General features: G+C 45.9%; 1 protein-coding gene across 1 annotated transcript in view; it reads right to left on the bottom strand.

Annotated features, from left to right (window-relative positions):
- The window catches only part of LOC135906713 (cholesterol 7-desaturase nvd-like), a 45,019-nt gene extending 30,013 nt beyond the window's left edge, over positions 1-15,006 (bottom strand). The window contains exons 1-3 of the mRNA XM_065438301.2: positions 14,478-15,006; positions 8,215-8,338; positions 7,153-7,341 (exon numbers count right to left, since the gene is read on the bottom strand). Of these exons, the coding sequence (XP_065294373.1) occupies positions 7,153-7,341; positions 8,215-8,338; positions 14,478-14,651 (487 nt within the window). The 5' untranslated portion in view covers positions 14,652-15,006. The remainder of the gene's footprint in view (positions 1-7,152; positions 7,342-8,214; positions 8,339-14,477) is intronic.
- Positions 15,007-16,039: the final 1,033 nt, after the last annotated feature.

Raw genomic sequence — 16,039 nt, 5'->3', positions numbered from 1 at the left:
CGCCCCGGCTTTTTGCGTCTGTCGCCGCCTTTGGCTGCGCGACATTATTCACCGCATTCCGATTTTTACGGCGCTTCTTTCTACGGCACTTTTTCCTCGAACTCCCTTTCATGTCGCCTTGTAGTGCCTCAAGCTGGCCGGTACACATACCATCGGCCCGGATCACTCTCCTACCCGCACAGTCTGAGTAATTTTGCTTTATATCAACTCTCTCTTAGCCTCGACTGGCGGACAGCTGCATCGATCCCTGATCCATGCAGTTGTCTTCCCTTGAGCTACGCAGCTCCCCATCGTGCGTACTGCCCTCAACTGCATCGTCCAGCTGGCACTCATTCACAGCTGGCCTAGCTGTCTCTACAGTATTCTGTTGGCGCAGCACCTAGTCACTCTCACTACGCCCTTTAACGGCCTCTGTTGCCGCTAAGGCATCGTTAGCAGCTAGGCTTTTCCGTTCATCTATGAATGTGCCGGTAATCTCACAGGCACTATTCTTCTCGTTGTCTCCTGGCGAAAATCCGCTAGATAATTCATTTGTTTGCTCTGTACTACTTACAGAATTTTCAGACAGCCGTCCTCTTTGTGCGGTTAACTGCTGCAAATCTTGTATCTTTTCATTCAATGCTGCCATCTCTTTCTTGTGCTTTTCCCGTCCTCGCTCACAATCACGCTCACGTTCTTGCCGCTCACGCTCTTGATGCTCACGCTCCCGTGTTTCTTGTATCACCTCCCAAGCATTCTTAATGCTTTCATCATCATTGCAACTATCTTGAATTGCCTTTATGATAGCTGGCTTTTTCATCTGTTCGTCCGCCTCAGCTACCAACTCGTCGCACAACAAGTCTGACTTCGTGGATCTTCTAAGATCCGTGGCACCTGCCCTGACTGGTGGTTAGAACTATTTTCCGTAAATAGTTTGTGCAAACACACAGTATGCAACAAATTCCCCATTCCTAGAACATCAAAATAAACAGGCAAAATTTGATGTCTGGCGAATCAAAAGGAAAAAAAAACTATGCGCTCACTTACGGATGCAGCACCACGGCATCTGGTTCATCGGTCCACTGTTCCCGCTTGCTCAGGACTCACTAGGCCGAAGGCTCTTTCTTCTTCGCTGTTCCTAGTCCCTCAGGACACCCTGGGTCGAAGGCTCTTTCTTCTTCGCTGTTCCCAGTTCCTCCGGAGTTCTTTGGGCGAAGTCTCTTTCATATTCGCTGTTTCCGGTTCCTCAGGACTCCCTGGGACGAAGGCTCTTTCTTCTTCGCTGTTCCGGGTTCCTCAGGACTCTCTGGGTCGAAGGCTCTTTCTTTTTCGCTTTTCCCAGTTCCTTAGGACTTCCTTGGACGAAGGTTCATCCTTATCGCTGCACCAGTTATTGTATCTGGAGTAAAATCGCCCCGCTGTCCACCAGTTATTGGATCTTGCCGTTGAGTGTGGGAGTTGGCCGACGCTGAGGAGTATCTTGAGATGAAAAGTGGAGGTGTATTTACATTACTTACAGTAAAAATATGAAGTAATTACCAGTCATCAAGTCGTCGATGGCCGGCAACAAATCGGACGCTGCGGCCCGTGGCAAGAAGCCCTAAAGAGATGAATGAATGAAGGAATGCTTCTCTCTACTCCCTGTCTCTCGCTTTTAACCCCTTTGGTGTCACGGGGTCATGTCATTTTTTTGCCCAATCGTCGAGCCCACTGAGGTGTCATTTTCCTCCAATGGTAGGTGCCCGTGCAAGTGCCGTTACAAACGGCGGATGGGGTTTCCTCCAAAGGCTTCACTGTAGGACGGGTGATTTGCCACCGGCGTTGCCTCATGGCTTGGAAGCGCCGTCACAATCGGTGGATGGGAGTTGCTCCAAGGCACCACTGTAGGAAGGCTGAAGCAGGGTGACAGTAGCTCGACGTGCGACACCTCAGGTTGGAGTCGCCAACTTGTCTGACAGGTCCGGAAACGTGTTAGACGCGCTTCTGCGCACTTTAATTGGGTGCGACCGCGATTTGATGTGGTATGGTGAACTCGAAGGATGCCAGGAAAACAGTCCGTATCTAACAGTGGTTACCCCATTTTTTGCGGGACATTGATAAACTTGAAATACGGCAAAAAAATATGTTAGATTCAAATACCAGAGTTATGATGGTGAATCCTCACGTACAGTGCAAGCTGTCCGCTTATCACTTTCTTCATCACTGCACCGGTGGACTTATAAACGCATTTCCTTGCTATAAGAAATAGCGCCCTCAACATCGGTCATTTCAGTACCCATCATGCTTTGAAACCTTTCTGTCCAACCAACTAGGCACACGCACCTGCTAAATATTGTGGCCTTTAGATCCTACCTGGACTGTTATAACTTTCTTTCTTTAACTGTTGAACTATGGAACGAATTATATGTTTCATTGCGTAACATACCATTTGATAGCTTTGCTAATCTTTTACCAAACCACGTTACAAGTTGAAACATTTCATCACCACTTTGTTGGTATCTTTATTACAACTGTATTCACTATCTGTACTTACGCCTGCTATGTCTTGCATTCAGACAGGAGTACTTGTAAATAAATATATAAGTAAATAAATACTGAAAGAAAATTAAAAAAACGCTGGCTGATTAGGTACAATGTATCACTTTTATTAACTTTTAAAGAGCCGGTTTCTTCAATGAGGTGTTACTTGCATGAACCAAGAAACTTTTCTAGCGTGAAAGAACGCGCATCGAGGTTACCCATCGCTGACCTCAAAGTCCCCCTCGGCGGCTCAGGCTTAGAAGAGTTTATGAAGACGTGTTTTACTTTGTTCCATGAGTGGCCAAACGTGCAACCAGGCATGGATAAATGACATATACGCGATCAAAATCTGCTTGTATACGCTCCTTTCAACTTGAGACGATGGATCTGAGCCTGTGTCACGGCCAGCGCCAGCAGATAACAGGAACTGCAGATGGAGTTCAATTGTGTACAAAAGACTGCTTGTAGAATTTCCGTCAAGTCGAGAAGCTTGACTTATAGACTTGAAATGTTATCTTACCCCAATTTTAGTATCATCCCTCGTGAATTCAGTTAGCCCAGTAATAGCGAAACTATGTGGTTCACTAATCAGTTCATTGGTTTCAATGTTACGTGCAGCACCCACATTTCCATGTCCTTTGCAGCTTCGTTTGGTGTCCGGATAATATGGCTGCATTTAGCTATTTTCTGTGAAATCTTATAAGTTGTTATTGCGTTAGGGTCACACGAGCAACAGCACCATAAGCATTGAAGATGCGTCTTCGAGTTTGTTAGAATACCTCGCACAGGAGGTTTCACCAGTGCTTGAATGAAGTCTGCCAAAAATATTCCATGTAGCTCCCCTTCCATGGAAGACAGCCCATGGGAAAGACGACAGAATTGATGTATTCCGAATGACCTGTAAAGGGGGTTTATTCGGGTCCTAGAGGAGCAGCAACCAACGCGGCAGCAGCAGCTAGGGCGCAGCCAGTGAACGAACTAGGAATGAGCCACGCGATGGCAACGGGGCTTTTTAGCCTGCCGATCTTCTTCGTCACAGACAGAATAATGAATGCATAGCTCTTAATCTGTTAACACAAATAATTTATGCTTCCATTGTGAAAATCATGTAGGTGAAGGAGTCACCGACTGAGCGAAAAATGGTGTAAACACTTTTTTTTCAGTGAGAGAATATCCGCATTTATGCGCAGTGTCCGACGAAGTCAACATGGACGATTGACCCCTCACTAAACATGGCCTGACATGGAGAAGCTGTTGTGTCTTGAAAATGTCATCACATCCAAAGAAAATATTTTAGAAATTAAAGTGTGAGGCCTTACGTCCCGACACTGCGCAATTAGTTATGTGAGACGTCACAGTGGTGGGCTCCGCATTAATTTTGATCGCCTCGGTTTATTTATTCTGCACCCAAAGCACAGTACAACAGCGTGCTTGCGTTCCGCCCCGCTGGAATTCGGCCGCCGTGGGCAGGAGTCGAACTCACGTCCTTGCGTTCAGCAGCACAACACCATAGCCACCGAGCCACCACGAGAAGTGACGAAAGAATTCGAACGTAAACACGATAAAAACGTCTTCATACTCTATTGAGGAAGGGGCGGCTACTGGAGCTTCATTTGGATTCGCCACCACGAAGGTTCTAGATGGCATGTCTGGCAGTCATGAACGACTTAACTTATTTCGTGTTTTTTGAGTAGGTAATTAGTAGTTTAGCACAGGAAAACCATAGGCCATGCACTGCCAAGCGAGTGTTGTCTGTGCTTGAAGCACATCTTGTGGGGAGCCTCATCAAGGCCCACGCCAGCAGCGTATAATATGAATGAGCTTGTTCAATTTAAGTTTCATCATGCCGGTTGTTGTTGTTGTTTTCAGAAGAGAAACACTTCAATGACAACGTCAAAAAGCTAGTAATGACCCACGCGATCAAGGGTCAATCAGCATTTCTAAAAAAGTTAAAAAAGAAATGTTAATCGTTGGACAACGAACAGGAAATTAATAACACTGTCCAGAATATCAATACATACCTGTGGCTCGCATAAACTTGCCCACGGTAGCATTTCCAGACGGCAATTGTTTTTACAGAAGAAACAGGTGGAAAGAGGATGCCCATATGCAAATGTCTGCGTATTATAGATGGGCAATAGGACGGGAAGTTTGGATGGCAGCTTTGACATAACAGCTTTAGTCAGTGTCCCACCCAGCAAACTGCCTTGCGGTACCACGTATGATAGAAAATTATTAGAAGTGTTTTCATCAAGCCTCCCGATATATGTTTTAATGGTCGAGCAAAAAAATAGCGATCTGCTATCTGTCGAAGCATTCTACCACGCACGCAGTGGTAATGAAACTTTGTAGCACGTGGTGGTAGTTGACAATGTTAAAGACCCGCTTTACAATCAGAAACACTGCAATCGTAATGGTACCTATGGTATGCTCCACCGTTCATGCGTGCTGCAATATATTCTTGACCATTCAGTAGTAAGCACGTAGAAGTGCCGGCGATTACCGTATTACCGTATAGCGTGACCATGAATATAACGCGAGGAGGGACTTTTGGTCTCTCAGAAAAGAAAAAGATGTATAACCATTTTAACGTGGAGTGATGCCGCAATGAAACAAGCAATGACGCATAAAAGCGGATTCTCTCAGAGCTTTGTTCATCGTTGCTACGAACTGCTGTTGCAAAATATATTGAAAGGACGAGTGCGGAGGTTTTTGTCACTGTCAGCGACAACGGCGTCGCTCTCCGTCACAAACCTCCAAGGTTATTGAAGAGTCAGCACTTCAGAAAAGCCGGCGCACGCCATGATAAGGCACGGCAAGGCCCATCGCGGATTGTGCGGTGAACCAAGGCGCGACATAGTAGATCATTCGCTTGAGGCACCTGCACAACAACGGCGATGGTCTTGCTCAAGATTGCCATTTATATGTCGTAACCAAATTGATGCGACAGGAAGAGTGTTATTATACAGAAATATGACATCGCAGAATGCACAGCCGCGACTCCCAGCTCGCCGCTCTTGCACGAGGCGAACTGGCAGTGGCCACAGTATGCAGGGCCAGCAGCCGAGCCGAGCCAGGCCCAGCGCGCACGAGGTGATAGGCAAAAAAAAAAAGAAAGAAACTGCGTTACATTTGTGTGACGAACCCGAACATAACGTGAGGCACGTTCTAAGGCTATATGTTTCGAAAATCAAAAGAAAAATCGCGTTATGTTCGTGCAAATACGGTAATCCTAGTGACATGTTTTCCGTGATAAAATCACAGTACCTAGTTAGAAATATTGCGTGAAGTCTATGTCTCATTTCGTTATAAGTGACGTCTGCACCGGTGAAGAGTGGTTTTCACCAGCTGATTGCTTACACGTTATTATCTTCGACCATTTCAGCGAGTCTTATTAACCGGGCCATGTGGTTGGCAAGCGCCGAAGTCTCGACGCTCATATTCGTCCTACATTGACGTACCTCAACGGCCAATATCCTTTTCCTCTCCACGCCTTCTTCCTCTTTCATTCGCTGCGTTGCACATCACATCAACAACTTCCATTTTACACGTTTCACACTGTTCGAGCTGTCCTGTGTGAGCGTATTGCCTACTTTTGACTCATAAAATTCATGTGCGAGCACCGTCACTATTAGTCTGTATCGTGCACGCTATAAAACCCGTCCGAATTGCTAAGAGAGCGTATTACGCGACAGCTCAGTGGTTGGCACATCAGTCTTCCAGCTTCACATTGCTGCAGTGGCATGACATAGATGCCAGGTGGCGGTGGCCAAAGTGTTGATTCTCGCTGCCATGACATCAGCTCCACGTCACTCAAGGTCAGTGGTCGTGTGATAACGTAGCTAAAAGCTGTTTTGGCTTTGCGATCGAGGCGAGGCTGAACCTGTGGTTTCGTGCACTGTGTCTTAAAGCACTTCTTTGAATACAGATGTACTTACGTGACGGCATTCTACTTGGAGACAATAGTAAATTACTGCGTTCTGCTTACTCTCACCTGGCCTCACACGCAGTACGCTGGGGACATACTCCAAGTCTGCTATATACGGATATATCCCTTTTCATTTCACGTTGTTTTCTTTATTGCAGTAGTGGGCGGTACCATAAATGTTTGTTGGCGGCCTAAGTATTACAGCTGTTATGCCCTTCTGCTACTGAGGACGAGGTCATATAGTAAATTCTCGAACGCGGCTGCCGCATACCCATGGAGATGGAAGGCAAGTAGCCCCACGCACCGAGATTTGAATGCACGTCGAAGGACTCCACCTGATCGAAATTACTTCGGAGCTTTTCATTACGACGCTTCTAGTAGTCTCAGTGTTGCTTTGGGATGTTAAACCTAATCAATCAACCGAAATGGTCTTCCATACAATATCATTTATTATAGATGTAACGTTTATTTTCACGTCGCACGGTACAGTCGATCCGTACTTTGGTGGTGGTAGAAGGTCGTCGCTTTACTAAATTAAGGCATTCGCGCATGCCGTGAGGCCCCTAGAGAAAGCAGTTGCCGAAGATGACTCATCAACAATACGATCCCAGATGACAGCAGCAATAAGCTACGACAACGGTAGCTATCGCAGCAGGTTAGACTTTATGTGTATGATGTTTTATAACTCTTGTAGTATAAATTTTAAAAACATACACATGTCTTACCTTTCACAGCGTATGGGACGTGTGTGCAAGCACCGGTGTCCCCTTGGAACCTCCACCCGTGGAACGGGCACTCTATGCAGTCTCCCACCACGCGGCCCATCACTCCCAAGTGGGCACCCAGGTGGGGGCAGTAAGCGTCCAGAACATGCGCAACGCCGTCTTCGGTGCGGAATGCTACCAGCTCTAGGCCTTGAAGGAAAAAAGACGCACAGTTAGAGCCGAAAATTAATGCATAGCAGAACTTTACACACTAAGAAAGTTTGTAAATATGTAGCAAGTGAATCATTTGCTGACTATTTAATTAATAAAATAAATTATCGGGCATTACGTCAACCAAGATCTGATTATGAAGCATGCTGTAGGAGGGGAAATTTGTATCACGGTGCCCCGGATTAATTCTGACCACCTCCGCTCCTTTAATGTTCACCTAAATCTAAGTACTGAAACGTTTTTGCATTTCTCCCCCATCTAAATGTGAACTCCATGGAGGAGATCGAACACACGATCTCGAGTTTATACATTTTCGAGGTTACTCAGCTATAAGCCATAGCCGCACTCGTTTTCGTTTCATGAACTGTGTCATTGACTGGCTACCTTCACTAGCAAAGCGATGCGCAGAGTATTTCATACACTAAGATGGTTTGTAAGAGCGGGCCCCAGAGATTTAGTGAGAGCGCACATGCACTTTCCGAAAGCAACCAGCCAGTAAGAAACAATTGTTGCGATAGCGAAGTTCCATGCATTCGGCTCTTTCTTTTCTAGTTTTTTTAATGTCACATAGGTCTGCCTATGTTCTACATAGGCATATGTTCTACATAAAACCATCCAGTCGGACTAAGATTTCACCTTACGTAATATCAAAACTTCAGCTGGAGTCTAGGCGGATTTTGTAAACCCGCCTGGAAGATTTATAGGCCTCTCTTTAAAGCCGCATAGCTATCTTCCCCTTCACATGACCGAGTCTGGGTCTGCCCTAATGCTCGCTCAGCCCTCTGACGTGTTACAGGGCATTCATAATCTTTATCGCAACTTCCAAGTATGCGCAGAATAAGAACAACTCACCGATGACGTTGAGAGCCTTCACTTCCCCTGCCTGAAGTTGTGCAGACTCAAGAACTGGGATCCATCCATTCGGGAAAACGGGTGGGCAGTTTTTGAAGGCTCGCGCTGTACGTGTACGCATAGGCTGAAAAGACAACAATCACGTTGATTGCAGATGCCGTGTCACTATCACTTAACTTTCACAAACTCCGTGAAAAAAAATCGTGCGCAATTGCGCACATAAGCACAGTTGCTGCTAGACCACGTGAGATAAGTTCTCGAGCCATCATTTAGGTGTAATATCCTGAACTGATCTGAATAGATGAGGCTCCTGTGAAAGTCTAGGCGCTCTAAACTAGTATCGAGCGAAGGGAAAGTCGCCTTCACCAAGCAGAAGTTTCTAACTCTCAGAGAACAACGGGACACGTATAAGCAAAAATTTGCTCTAATAACAGCGTTACCCCACTGGGTCGCGTCCAGGTACCGGAGACTGATGGTAGCGATAGGCGTTATGAGCAAATTATATCCGCGGTGGTGGTCAACCACGTAGTAATGCGCACAGGGACCTGCGGGTATACTGGCGTCGAAATTTGTGCTTGGCGGATTGAATTACAAAAGAGGAATTAATTTTTTTTCTCTAATGCTACCCGCTTACGTCCAAGAGAATCCGGACTTGGTCGAATGACTAAAAGGGACCTCGATGGGCAGTTAGGGGCTAACTTCAGCGCCTTTGGCCAACGTTAGGAATGAAGCAAATAGTAAACTGGAACTTCTTAGCCTTAGGACTTTGTGGAGATTTGTACGCTAAGAAAATTATTGTGTGCGCGCTTCTCCTTCATACTTTCCACACCACTAACCATAGTGACCTTTTCGAATCTTCGTAAATGTACACTACTATAATCGAGGAAAAGAAAGAACCTGGAGGACAAACTAAGGACCGCGCAACCAGAGATAAAACAGAAAAAAGTAGATGTAACTGAAAGACAAGAACAGGGTAGGATGGATTAGAGAGAAAGCAGGTGTAGCTGACATTCCATTTCAGGTTACGAAAAAGAATTCTAGTCGAGCCGGTAATGGGAGTCGCTTGTGCAAATAACCAGTGGACTCTAAGAGTAACATAATGAGTGTTAGGGAAACGATAATGTGGTCGAGGAGCACAGAGAATTAGATGGTGTTAAATTACACACCATAAGTGGATACCATCAGGATGGAGTCTGCTTATGCATGACAGGGCAACAGGAGACCGCTGAAGAGAAGCTTTTGTACTGCAGTGGAAATGCTGATATTGACCATGATTCTCTGCTGTGTCAGGTGCCCGCAAAGTGAGATTGACCAAGAATGGAACAGCGCAATAAAACGCAAGTCAAATAGTTATTCTAAGGAGGGCAAAGAAATACTCAAAAGAAAATGCCAATAGCAAGAAACGAGAGTAGTAAAACAGGCCGATGAGGACGACGTCAATGGCAACCAAGACGATAATGATAATGATGTCCTTGGTTTTGGGTAATTTAGAACTTGGTTGTAGGTCATATAAGCATTGCACTGATCCTCCGCTGTTTTTTTTTCATTCGAATTATACCAAAAAGCTTGAGTTAACCTAACTCACAGAGCTAGGAAAGACAGCATCGGTAAGAAAGACGAAAGAGAATAAACACAAGTAAACAACAAATGCAGGCTAATGTGAATGACATTTGTGCATATTAAGAGAAAACTCAGTGAACCACTGTTGCATCATTAAGGAATGTACAATAGCAGTCGGTGATAACTCCGTTAGACAGGATACCAGTAAGCTATCGCAGGAGACAAAAGATCTGATCAAGAAAAGCCAATGTATGAAAGCCTCTAGCCCTACAGCTAGAATAGAACTGGCACAACTTTCCGAGTTAATCAACAAGCGTAAGACAGCTGACATAAGGAAGTATAATATGGATAGAATTGAGAATGCTCTGAGGAACGGAGAAAGCCTAAAAGCAGTGAAGAAGAAACTAGGAATAGGCAAGAATCAGATGTATGCGTTAAAAGAGAAAGCCGGCAATATAATTACTAATATGGATGAGATCGTTCAAGTGGCTGAGGAGTTCTGTAGTGATTTACACAGTACCAGTGGAACCCACGACAATAATGGAAGAGAGAATAGTCTAGAGGAATTTGAAATCCCACAAGTAACGCCGGAGGAAGTAAAGAAAGCCTTGGGAGCTATGCAAAGGGGGAAGACAGCTGGGGAGGATCATGTACCAGCAGATGTGTTGAAGGATGGTGGGCAGAATGTTCTAGAAAAACTGGCCACATTGTATACGCAATGCCTCATGACTTCGAGCGTACCGGAATTTTGGAAGAACGCTAACATAATCCTAAACCTAAAAAAGGGGACGCCAAAGACTTGAGAAATTATAGACCGATCAGCTTACTGTCCGTTGCCCACAAAGTATTTACTAAGGTAATTGCAAATAGAATCAGAAACACCTTAGGCATCCGTCAAACAAAGGACCAGGCAGGATTCCGTAAAGTCTACTCAACAATACACCATATTCACACAATCAATCAGGCTATAGAGAAATGTGCGGAATATAACCAACCCTTATATATCGCTTTCATTGATTACGAGAAAGCGTTTCATTCAGTCGAAACCTCAGCAGTCATGGAGGCATTACGGAATCAGGGTGTAGACGAGCTGTATGTAAAAATACTGAAAGATATCTATAGCGGCTCCACAGCCAGCGTAGTCCTCCATAACGAAAGCAACAAAATCCCAATAAAGAAAGGCCTCAGGCAGGGAGATACGATCTCTCCAATGCTATTCACAGCGTGTTTACCGGCGGTATTCAGAGACCTGGATTGGGAAGAATTGGGGAAAAGAGTTAATGGAGAATACCTTAGTAACTTGCGATTCGCGAATGATATTGTTTTGCTTAGTAACTCAGGGTACCAACTGCAATGCATGCTCACCGACGTGGATAGGCAAAGCAGAAGGGTGGGTCTAAAAATTAATCTGTAGAAAACTAAAGTAATGTTAAACAGTCTCGGAAGACAACAGCAGTTTACGATAGGTAGGGAGGCACTGCAAGTGGTAAGGGAATACATTTACTTAGGACAGGTAGTGAATGCAGATCCGGATCATGAGACTGAAATAATCAGAAGAATAAGAATGGGCTGGGGTGCGTTTGGCAGGCATTCTTAGATCATGAACAGCAGGTTGCCATTATCCCTCAAGAGAAATGTGTATAACAGCTGTGTCTTACCAGTGCTCATGTACGGGGCAGAAACCTCGAGGGTTACGAAAAGGGCTCTACTTAAATTGAGGACGACGCAACGAACTATGGAAATAAGAATGATGGGTGTAACGTTAAGGGATAAGAAAAGAACAGATGGGGTTAGGGAACAAGCGCGAGTTAATGACATCTTAGTTGAAATCAAGAAAAAGAATTGGGCATGGGCAGGACATGTAATGAGGAGGGAAGATGACCGATGGTCATTAAGGGTTACGGACTGGATTCCAAGGGAAGGGAAGCGTAGCAGGGGGTGGCAGAAAGTTAGGTGGGCGCATGAGATTAAGAAGTTTGCAGGGAAGACATGGCCACAATCAGTATATGACCGGTGTAGTTGGAGACGTATAGGAGAGGCCTTTGCCCTGCAGTGGGCGTAACCAGGCTGATGATGATGATGATGATGATGATGATGATGATGATGATGTGAACCACATTACTCCCCAGAAAAATTCGAATCTCAACACTGTAATAGAAAAAGGAAGAACAAATTTATACAATAATAGCTTTCGAGTCAAACCGCAAGAAACAAGAAGTGTATATGTTAACCTCTATAGTTTCCAGAGCCCTTCTTGCGAATACAATGTCTCCTATGGCATATAGGGTATAGGCTTTGGCGTGTAACTTCTCCCAATCTTTTCTAACCACACTGATAAGAGTATTCGGAGAGGCAACGTGTGTTCAATCAAGTAGAGTCACATTTTGCGTTGTCAGCCATGCACTGCTTGTGCTGTTGAGACGTGGTATGCGGGTACTCGATTGGCGCAAATGACCTATGTAAGGCCTCTTATAGCTACGCTTCGAAATAAACGTGCCCTGCAGTATTTCCACGCTTCTAAGGGTCACTTGTTTTAAATAAAAGAAGCGTTCAAATTTGCATGCGCGTTACAATCGTAACTAATTCTACCAAAAATTAAAAATTAAACCATTTCTTAGCAAAAAAAAAAACTGCTCAATGCAAGGTAGCTAGCCACACTGCCATCTATTGTGAAGGCGTTGTTCGGATCCGCCACCTGACTGCGTTGTTTTTGTTTTTTACGATGTGTGAAGGTCATAAATACACATTCACCGAAGCTGGTGTGTTTGCGGTTGGTGCCCGTTGTATTAGTTTTAGTCAACAAAGTCGGCACAGCAGAGATTAAAGTGAAGGTTTTCCCTTGAGAAGTTTGGCCAACCTTCATTCCGAACCGCCACAGAATTCCGCAAACTGGAGTTCAATATTGAGTTTCTCGCCAGGAATTGTGATAATGCGCTAATGTCGACTTTGTTAATTCGGCCTCTTTGGAACTTGAATAATTATGCTTAGTAAAATAGGCCAAAAGGCACCCCTCAAGCACAGAAGGACACAATCGAAGTGGCGTTTTGCAAAGTATGCTCTCGTTGCCAGTGGCCAACTTTCTAACTGCTGTCATGCAGACTTCACTGGAATTATTTCATTCGTGGTGCGTGCGCCTGCCAAACTTCGCCTTACGGTGCATGGCAAGAAAAGCAACAGTATACTCTGAACTGAAGCTTGTTGGTACTCTTTCGTGATAGAAAACCAGCCCAACAACCTACTGCCTTTTAATGCGAAAGCATTATATGTCCCATGAAGCAGAAAATCCAGCCTGCTTCCAGATTGAACACCCGATTTTACCAAAACCCACGTGACCAAGTGATGACATCACGTTCCCCGCGTTTAACCTGCTGCTGCGACTCGCACTGCGGAATTGACTTTGCCCAATTGGAAAATTCAGTTGCTCCACTTTCAAAACCAACCTGGCCCACTCCAGAAATTGACTTGGCCCACCCCCAAAATTGACTTTGCCCAATTCACAAATTGAGTTGACCTGCGTTCAAAACCAACCTACCCACTCGCAAAATTGACTTGGCCCTCCCCTAAACATTACTGTGTCCAATTTGAGCACATGGCAAAGGGAAAAGTATCGTGTGGAAGAGTCATACTACTTTCGGACTAAGTGCACGTAAGGAGACTTAAGTGTATCTGTAACTTTTTTTCAGCGCTGCATCTTTTCGCTTTTTCTTGTCCTGTTTTTCTCTCACCGAGGAAGGTTCCATATGTAGGCACACCGATAGCGTGTAGGTTTTGTTAGGCTACAGCTGATCCCCTTCAACAGGAAGCATATTAGCATTGAATCAGTGTCTTAATACTCAAAGTAACAGTGTAGTGAGGCATGGATAGCAGTCGTGCTCCCCGAAAGTGGAGAAAACAGAAGCGCTGCTTCTCACAGTCCACAGCCAGATGAACTGACTGTGGACCGATTCTGAAGCAAGCTTTCTCGCCTTAAGGTACGGACACAGAATCGTGCTCAAAACTGCTGAGACGTGGTCAAACACCCGAAAAATTAATGGTGACATGGCTGGCCCTGCTCGCTTAGTTCCACGAACTCCACTAACTTGGGCGGGTGACGGCGCTGACAGTATCAATGCCAGGCAGTAGCAAACCACTCCCTACTCCTGACCCGTCCTCATCTAGGGATGTATTCTGCGACGATCCACTTCGGCTATACTATCGCCTTGGCCATCAGGCGCGGCCATTGGCTGGTTGAGCACTACGTCTTCCGATTTTGCTCAACAACCAATCAGGGCGCGCCTCACAGTGATACTATCGCCGAGGCGAATTAACCAAAATACGACACTGCAGAAAAAAAGAACACTACAGGAGTCATAGTTACGTGCGTCCTGCTTTTTTTTTGCACTTTATAATGCGTGTTTATTTCACCTAAATCTCAGGTATGAGTAACCTTATAGCTCTGACTGCCTTCTTGTGGCTCTCTAAGACGCGTATATTTAGGCAAACTTGCGGTAATGGGCAAAAGTCACGTTCACCTTCGAGCTGTATACCTATACGACCTGTGGTAGCACCAGACGTGACTGAGACTGTATGTGCTCCACGTACATTCAGTGTTATTAAGTCCACAGCCTTACTGCTATGGCTGTGAACTCGACTCTGCATGTACAAACATGCCTTCACGCGCACAAAAACGCCATCTCGATCGCTAGCGGGGCAAAGTCACGCACCTTCTCTGAATCGCTGACCAGCTTCTTCTTGTGCCAAAAATAACAAACGCTGACGGCTACGAGCGCAACGGTGGCAGCCGTCGCGAAAGCATGAGCGTCCAAGGAGATCGTGCTTCCGCTCGTCTTCTGGGGCAGGCGGTCAAAGCTTCGTCCGAACGCCCCGGAGCCATCCATGGCACATCGCTTGGAGCGCACCAAGAGTTCCGACTGAGAGAAGCGGCGACAGTGGGAGCAGTTCTTTTCTCCGTCGATAACAATCGTTGCGCCAGAGTGGTTCAGTGGCTGGGAAAGGCGGAACCACCAGCGTGCGTCATGTCTGAGAGGCTGAGGGAACAGTCGGCACCGCCTTCCGGCGCCAACGCTGAGCCGATAACTGCGACCAATGCCGACACCGGAGCGGACCGCACTGGAGTAGCGGTGTTCACTGGAAAGTGAAACGAGGTATCGATTTTCCGTGCTCCTTGCTCACAACTGTTGTGACCTCAACGAGAAACTCCACAAGATGGCTACTACACACAACTAAGCTACCTTAATGAAGGTGTCCGAGATTTTGCACTCGAGCTGTCGAATGTGTGAGTAGCATGCCACAGTCATGAATAAACAAGCGAGCCATCTGTCAGAAGCCCTAGTCGGTAGTCGGGCCTTGGCATGGTTTCCGCATTATTCTGATTGTATTACTTTGTAGTCGAGTACATATGAATTTCTTTAGATAAGAACATTATTGCCTATACTGATAAGTGTGCATGCTTTTATTATTCCTCCAACACCTACTGTAACAACACGCCCGGGTAGCTGAACATGTGCGCGGTTCAGTTACTTTCTTCGATTAGTAACGCTTCTCCGTTGTGATCACTTCAGTCGACAAATGACGGAGATGTTTACGCGCTAAGTGTATTTCTACTGACGCGTGCCTGTGCAGTGTTGTCCTACACCATGTCAGTTTAGCTACACCTAACTCCCATGTGCAAAGCCACGGCCTTCCCCTCCGCAAGGTGATGTGTCCCCTGGATGACATCGATGACTTTCTGCCCATGCTTCGCAGCTCTCACTCTTTCAGGGGTTTTTGAATAGCCGTTGACCGCGTGCCGCGCATCCTGAGGACATCGTGCTCGAACAACACCACAACGTCTCTCACGTTCCGTCGGTTCCTTTATTGAGCCGTGAACTCGTGGTAGCGGTAAAGAATGGGCGGCTGCGTGATTTGACCGACAATGGTCGGTTTCGCGACTTCTTCGAGCTCTCATTATGCACCGTTCCTATAGGTTGCACGCATGATCAGCCGTCCAGCCACCGCTGTCATCGTCGCTTTCCCTTGTTCAAGTAGGCGCCACAGCGTCTGGTGGCATGCAGGAGCTATGACGGCTGCTTGGAGCGCTGGAAAAAGTGTTACAGGAATTCCTGCACCATAACAAGGAGCAAAGCAACCGGTGCGACGCGGTCTTGCCCAAAACTAGAAACACAGCACATCAAAAAACGAAAATAAAAAGAAACGGGTAACCACATAGATCTGCGATCGGGAAAGCTTCTAGCAAGTGCTCACTGTTATCTCACTGACTCAGGTA

The sequence above is a fragment of the Dermacentor albipictus genome, chromosome 1 (genome assembly GCF_038994185.2).
Source record: "Dermacentor albipictus isolate Rhodes 1998 colony chromosome 1, USDA_Dalb.pri_finalv2, whole genome shotgun sequence".
Classification (NCBI taxonomy): Eukaryota; Metazoa; Arthropoda; class Arachnida; order Ixodida; family Ixodidae; genus Dermacentor; species Dermacentor albipictus.
This window is presented reverse-complemented; position numbering and strand designations above follow the sequence as displayed.